We start from the raw sequence: 8,024 nt of genomic DNA on the forward strand, positions 1-8,024 counted from the left end.
TTTTTTTTTTTTTTTTTTTTTAACTGGAAAGGGTAATGTTTCAAAAGAATACTTTTACATGAAAACCCAACCTTATCCAGAGTTAACTGTGGTCTCTTTGACGGCTAATGCACTACATCCCATCTAGACAGTGACTGAGCTCCCATGGGTACCTGTCTTCAGTTGTTAAACATTGTTGAATGCCCAAATTCAAGGAAGTTTCTGAGGGACTCTATTTAGAGACTCCATGTCTCCACAAAATATTCCAATCTTTACTACTTGATTACTTTTTTATGAAACATCTCTTTGGGAAAAGGCATTTCTTTATAACCCGACAGTTGTTAAAGGAGAAGGAAAAAGAGCAGCACATGTGCAGTTTACTAAGGTAGATGAGAAATTCCAGATTGAGCAGTGATGGATGACTGAGGAACATGGGGACTCCACAAAAGAATATCCAGGCCTTTAGAGTTCTGCTAATATTAGGCAGCGTAGAAGGGATTCTACTCTTATTTTCTCTGTTCCCCAAAAGGAAAGGTAGCTATTGATGCCAATCTTCATCTTTTGGCCACTTTTTCCTATATAGCAGATAATTGTAAGATGACTCTGCATCTTTTAGCTATTGATTTATTTTTTATTCTAAACTGTGTATCATGAGGCCTTTGGTTTTGGCCACGTACTGACATTTTAGAGCACCTGTTGTACGTAATAATACAGTGACTGTGATGGAGTAAGATTAATGATTTTTTTTTTCAACAGCAGCAAAGAAGAGTCGTGTTGTCTCTGATGCAGATGACTCTGACAGTGATGTTATGTCAGACAAATCAGGCAAAAGAGAGAAGACGATAGCATCTGACAGTGAAGAAGAAGCAGGGAGAGAATTGTCTGATAAGAAAAATGAAGAGAAGGACCTGTTTGGGAGTGATAGTGAGTCAGGGAATGAAGAAGAGTAAGTGGCAGTGTAACCTGAACTTCCCAGGGTTCATACAAGGCGGTAGGGAGGGGTTTGTCTTTCAGGGTTTTTAAACTTGTATTAAAATTCCGTGTTGAGGTGTAATACAATGTACCCTGCCTAATTTCATGACCTTGGGGGATTCAGGATTTTAGGGCCTGAACTATTGCTGCATGCTACAACATGGATGAACCTCAAAAATATTATCTTAAGCGAAAGAAGTAAAGAGGACATGTTATCTGATTCCACTTATGTGAGGTTCAAGAACAGGCAAAACTAATCTGTGGTGGTGGAAATCAGAGTGGTGGTTGCCTCTGGGATGTTGATAGCGAGGACTGACTAGAAAGGGCCACAAGGGAACTTTCTGGGGAGATGGAACTGTTCTGTTAGGGTAAGGGTTACGAGAATGTGCGCTTTTGTCAAAACCCATTGAGATGGACACTTGAGATCTGCATGTTTTACTGTTATTAAATTATACCCTATTAGAAAAATATTTTATGATTCCTATGCAAATGAGAAGAAAGCAAATGAAAGTTTTTTATATTTTCTAGAAATCTTATTGCAGACATATTTGGAGAATCTGGTGATGAGGAGGAGGAAGAATTTACAGTAAGTATTGGACGGAAAGATTTCCTCTTTGATTATGCTATGCTTTTTTTGTTTTTATGGCAGTGGGTGTCTAGTAGGAGATTCCAATAAGTAGAAATAAATAGCTATGATGTATCCAGTAGAAAAATCTAGAACAAAGGTATTCAGAAAGTGAAAAAGGCGTCTACAAAGACATAAAAGGAAAATAATGGGCAAAATTGAATTAAAGGGAGGAAGGAACACATTAAGAGACAATGAAACGCGCTTTATAATGCTAAAGAGAAAGAATCACAGCAGTTACGGAGCTTCTGATTATAGCAATGGCACGTGAGGTAATTTGGACCAGCCCTTCTGCTAAGGACAACTACAGAAGCTAGACAAAATGTTTAAAAAATCTGCTCATCATCATAAGAACTAGGTAACAAAGAATTACTAAGCCAAAACCCAGCAAAAGATAGAAACCTAAAGAGGTAAGCTCAGCATTTAGAACTGCTTTTTCTGGGATGTTCATCTACTCAAGCTGAGAGGCTAAATTTAGTTTTGATTGCCTCAAGGCTTAAGAGAGAAAACTGGGAGGTCGGGGCCTGCTGGGGTTAGGGGACCCTGAAGACCCCATGCTCTTGATTGAGACTGCTAGGATTAAGGGTGAACTGGAAGTTAGAATAGGCTTTGCTCAGATTTTAGGCCATCTTTGAGTCATCTAGCAACATAGAGAACCTCAGTCTCAGAAGTTTTTTTTGTTTTTTTTTTTTTCCATCTTTATTGGAGTATAATTGCTTTACAATGGTGTGTTAGTTTCTGCTTTATAACAAAGTGAATCAGTTATACATATACATATGTTCCCATATCTCTTCCCTCTTCCGTCACCCTCCCTAAGTCTCAGAAGTTTGATTGCAGTGATTCTTAAACCATTGGCTGGCTCTCAGCCACCTGACATATGCAAACAAATCCTTTCAGGACAAAAGTAACATCATCACAGACCTCAAATTATTTCTGTAGTTTTTCAAATACACAGTACACACTTATCTGTAACATTTAAAAAGAAACAATAGTAACAGCAGATAACAGAAATAGACCTAAGGGCTCTAGATATAGGAATTTTAGATATTGCCTTTAATATATATATGTTTAGCAAGGTAAAGGATTGAAAAGTTTCTTAGAGCAAACAGTTTTTTTTAAATACCTAAAAAAGAACCAAGTAGAAATTCTGGAACTTTGAAAATACAGTAACTGAAATTAAAAACTTGGTGGATGAGTTTAACAACAGATGTATTTGAAAAGAAAATGAGTGAACTGGAAGGTAAGTTAGAAGGAACTATGTAAAGGGACTTCCCTGGTGGCAACGTGGTTAAGACTCTGCGTTCCCAATGCAGAGGGCCCAGTTTCAATCCCTGGTCAGGGAACTAGATCCCACGTGCATGCCACAACTAAGAGTATGCATGCCACAACTAAGGAGCCCACCTGCCGCAACTAAATAAATAAATAAATAGAAGGAACTAAGGAGCCCGCCTGCTGCAACCAAGACCTGCCACAACTAACTAACTAAATAAATAAATAGAAGGAACTATGTAGAATGAAGCATTGATATTAGTGTGAAAAATGTAAAAAATAAAACATAAATTATGCATGAGAAGGTTTAACAGAGTGACTTGGAATCCCAGAAGGAGAGGGGAGGAAATGTGTATGTATATATATCAGAAACAATATTTAACAAAATGATTTATAAAGCCATAGAGTCTAGAAGTTCTACAAATTGCAAGCAGGATAAAAACAAAGCAATCTACACTTAAATATTGGGTTGGCCAAGAAGTTCGTTCAGGTTTTTCTGTAACTTTTTTTTTTTAATTAATCATTATTTACTTCTGGTTGCACTGGGTCCCCACTGCCACACACGGACCCTCTCCCCGTTGCAGCAAGCGGGGACCACTCTTTGCTGAGGCGTGGGGCCTCTCACTGTGGTGGCCTCTCCTGCCACGGAGCATGGGCTCCAGGTGCGTGGGCCCCAGCAGCTGCGGCACACAGGCCCAGCAGTTGTGGCCCGCGGGCTCCAGAGCGCAGACTTAATAGCTGTGGTGTCCAGGCCCAGCTGCCCCGCGGCACATGGGATCTTCCTGGACCAGGGCCCATACCCGTGTCCCCCGCACCAGCAGGCGGGCTCCCAACCACTGCACCACCAGAGAAGCCCGTAACTTTTAAAAAAATTAATTAATTTATTTGGCTGGGCCGGGTCTTAGTGGCGGCACGCGGGATCTTTAGTTGTGGTATGCAGGATATTTAGTTGCGGCACGCGGACTCTCGGTTGCGGCACGCATGTGGGATCTAGTTGCCTGACCAGGGATGGAACGCGGGCCCCTTGCATTGGGAGCGTGGAGTCTTAACCAGTGGACCACCAGGGAAGTCCCTTTCTGTAACATCTTACGGAAAAACCTGAATGAACCTTTTGGCCAACCCAATACACCACAGGAAAATTGCAAGAAACCAAAGAAAACAGGAAAGTCTTTAAAGCAGCCAAAGGGGAAAAGATATTACATTCAGAGAGGCAACTGTTATTTTAACAGCTAACTTCTCAACAGAAGTAATAGAATCCAATAACTGCAAACTTAAAAGTTCTTTCATATTCAGTAAAAATTCTTTTCAGGAATGAAGATTCCCTGCTTATTTCATCTTACCAAAATGCCAACTGAAGGAAATACTAAAGGCAGAAAGAAAATCTCAGGTGGAAGGTCAAGGATGCAGGAAGGGAAAAAGAGCAACAAAAGCGTGTGGCTAGGTCTAAATGTGTAATGACCATCCAAAACAGAGTCACGTCTGGTGTGGTTTAAAATGCATATGAAATTAAAACATGACAGCAGTGACAGATTGGGTGTTTACATGGAATTGAAATGTTCACAGGTCTTTGCAAATGTATGTAAAAGTATATTAGTAGTCTTTGGTAAGTTAGGATGTGCACTGTAATCTCTAAAAAGACTAATGGAATGTGTAACTTCCAACCTAATAGAGAGGGAAAAATGAAATAATAGAAGCTAGTCAATCCAAAAGAAAGCAAGAAAAGAGAAAAAAATGTAGAACAGGGGGACATTTAGAAAGTAGTACATAGTAAGATAGCAGATATAAACTTTGATAATATCAGAAATCACACTGAAATATATTAAGTGCTCCAATTAAAGGACAAGTTAAAGACTGGATTTTAGAAACCAGCTATATATTAATTTCGAAATTCATCTGAAACAGAAGATAGAGTTGAAAATAAAAGGATGGAAAAAGGTACTCTCTCCGAACACTAGCCAAAAGAAAACTGGTGTAGCTTATATGAATATCAGCGATGTAGACTTTAAGGCAAAAACCATTGTTCGAGATAAAGAGGGTCCCTTTATATTGAAAAAAGGGTTTAAAATTGTACCTAGCCATGTACCTAGTAATATGGCTTTAAATATGTATAAGCAAAACAAAAATTGACAGAACTGCGAAGAGAATGAACAGATCTGTAATCTAAGTGGAATGTAAACAATGGAATAATCAAGACCAAAAAACCAGGAAAGATAGAAAAGAGAAGTGTCTCTTTTTATATAATCCAGATATAAGCCCTTTGGAGATTATAAAAGATAAAAATATCTTCTGTTCATTGGCTTGCATTTTCACTTTTTTTTTTTTTAATTGCTAACATTAATTTGTCCATTAGCAGCTGTTTTCTCTTTCTAGGACAAGCAGCAAAAAAGAAAAAGGAGCACAGAAAGCAAATACTAGTGTCTCTCTGACACTACCATTGTGTTGCCTGAAGTTCTGAGGAGTCAAGGAAATGTGACTGATACTGAGAATGGATCTACACCCGCGTCTCCTGCATCGGCAGGCGGACTCTCAAGCACTGCGCCACCAGGGAAGCCCCTGCATTTTCACTTTTTAAATGGAGTCTTTGATGAGCAGAAGTTCTTAATTTTAGTGTAAATCAGCTTTACCAGTCTTTTCGTTTATGTTGAAAGTTTTTTGAATTGTAAGAAATTTTTGCCTATCCCCAAGGTTATAAAAATATTCTCCTGAGTTATTCTTTCGAAGCTTGATTATTTTCTTTTTCATTTAGTTATATTGTCCACCTGGAATGGGCTTTTGTGTGTGCAGTATATATGAGATAGTCAAGATTTCCGCCCCCCATTTGTAGTATCTAGTTGAACCAGACTATCCTTTTCCACTATTCTGCCATCTTTGTCATAAATCGAGTATGTATGTATTTTCTAATCTGTTTCTGAAGTATCTTTTCTGTTCCATTGGTCTGTCCTTGCACCATTAATGCATAACCCTTGATATTTGGTTATTTATGTCCTTTAAGGTTGTTATTCTCTACGATTGTCTTGGCTTTTCTTGGTTCTTTGCATTTCCATATAAAATTTAAATCAAGCTTTTGCAAAATGTACAAACTATAGACAACATTTCCTGAATGCAATGAAATTAAAAATTAGTAACAAAATTAGCACATAAAAACACCCTTGCCACCCCCAAATTTAAAACTTACTTGTTAAATAGTTCTTGCGTTAAAAAAAAAGTCAGTACTTTCATTACTAAAGCAAGAGAGGATGAAAGTAGATGAATTTAGAGTCTAATTCAAGATGGTAGAAAAATAGTAAATAAACCTAAAGACAATAGAAAAGAATTCATTTAACAAATATTCGAGAGCTTGTATGCCAGAGATTGGGCATTGCCCTCATGGGGCTTATACTCAGTTAAGCAACATTTTACAAGCATAAGGTATGTTTCTCTACTGTGGAGAGTGGACATCAACTTGATTATGGGTTCAGTTCAGTGTAGAAAACAGCATACTAGGGGAACCATTGGGGAGGCCTTTCTAAGTATAACATGAAAGTTGGAAGCTATAAAGAAAAGACTGACCATTTAAATTACATAAAAAATTAAAAATTATACCCAGAAAACATTACCATAAACAAAATCAAACTGTACAGATGTCAGGGTTGTGCAGTTCCCATCATGTAGCAAGGTCTAATTTCCCTAAGTTTTAAAGAGATTTTCCATACCAATAAGACAAAGATCCAATGGAAAACTGGCCATAGAATATTGAGAGTTCACAGAGAAATAGCAACAGATGGCTTTGAAACATGAGAAATGCCCAGCTTTACTCATAATAAGAGGATGCAAAGAAAGCTACAGAGATGCCTTTTGTTTTTTTTCAGTCCAGAGATTGCAAATATTAATGCTTGATAACCTGCTGTAGTAGTGGGAAGGTGAGGAAACGGGTGAATTTGTGGTTTCCTGGAAGGAGAGTTAATCTGGTGTAACCTCTATAGAAGACAGTTTGCAGATGTTTCTCAAAATTTCAAATACACATACCTAAATATTATCAGGGAAATGTTTAAATTATGGTTGCAGTTATTTGGTGAAATCATCTAAAGCCTTAAAAATGAAGAAGGAGACAAGAAAACTAATAACACTAAGGGCTAGGGTGGGAGGGAGTTTTTTTGCTATATATCTTTTGATATCTACTTAATTTTTATTTTTTATGAATGTATTACTTTAAAAATGCAAAAAATTAAGAGCAGTTACATAGAAGAGAGTATGTAGCGAGGTTGCGGTAACTCCGGCTAACTTACCCTTTCTTTAGGGTTTTAACCAAGAAGATTTGGAAGAAGAAAAAAGTGAAACACAGGTAAAAGAAGCAGAAGATTCAGATTCTGATGATAACATAAAGAGAGGAAAACAGTAAGTTTGTTTTATTTTTTAAAAAAGGACTTTATTAAAGAGAACTTTGAAAATGAAGGTAGAGACTAACAAACTTTGTTTTTCTTATTTTGGTTCCTGATTAAGTGTAGGAAAGAATCTTCCATTTTTGTTCTCCCATCTACTTCTCTGTATACAGTGCTGTCCAAAAATTATTTGCTGTTGTTATTTTTCTGTCATTTGCCCTGTGCTCAGCTGTCTTAATTTGTGGGGCTATATGGTTGCCAGGCTTTTAATTTATATCTCACCAAGTAAGTTCTTCTGAAAAATAACCTAATAAAAACTTTTTTTTTGAGAGAGAGAGAAGTCTGATTTGGGGGTCCCAGGGGGGATGTCTTAGATACAAAATATTCCTTGATTGTATTTCACATAGTTTTGTTGAGATGGTTGGAATCTATGTTCAGAAGAATCTAGTGTCATGAAAGGTGACAAACGTAGAATGATTTGTTAGTTACTGTTGATAAAGATGATGCTTTAATTCCTAGTGACATGCAAGAATTAAGCTGAATGAGTTTGGCAGTACCTTTGGAAATTAAATTATAAACCATATCATCTTATTTATATGATAGAGGCAGAGAGCATATTAGCTCCTCGTTAAGTGTAAAGATTCAGGTGAAAGCTACAAAGTCTTTTTGAGGCTCTTCGCAGATTTGTAGATCTCCATCTTTATCTCAGTAACATTATGTTTTGAGAGTTATACTTCTTATCACTAAAAAACAGCGGGTTTTTTTCCCCTACTTATTCTGTATAAGACAAAAATATTCAGATAATTGAAAACCACTCTTTC

The 8,024-nt window shown here is 37.3% G+C and overlaps 1 protein-coding gene across 1 annotated transcript in view; it reads left to right on the plus strand.

The window, feature by feature from the left end:
• The window catches only part of IWS1 (interacts with SUPT6H, CTD assembly factor 1), a 49,205-nt gene that overhangs the window by 23,800 nt on the left and 17,381 nt on the right, over window positions 1–8,024 (plus strand). Inside the window, exons 4-6 of the mRNA XM_007461301.1 lie at window positions 736–925; window positions 1,480–1,537; window positions 7,122–7,219. Of these exons, the coding sequence (XP_007461363.1) occupies window positions 736–925; window positions 1,480–1,537; window positions 7,122–7,219 (346 nt within the window). The remainder of the gene's footprint in view (window positions 1–735; window positions 926–1,479; window positions 1,538–7,121; window positions 7,220–8,024) is intronic.

This window comes from Lipotes vexillifer, unplaced genomic scaffold (genome assembly GCF_000442215.2).
Source record: "Lipotes vexillifer unplaced genomic scaffold, Lipotes_vexillifer_v1.1 scaffold158, whole genome shotgun sequence".
Taxonomy (NCBI): domain Eukaryota; kingdom Metazoa; phylum Chordata; class Mammalia; order Artiodactyla; family Lipotidae; genus Lipotes; species Lipotes vexillifer.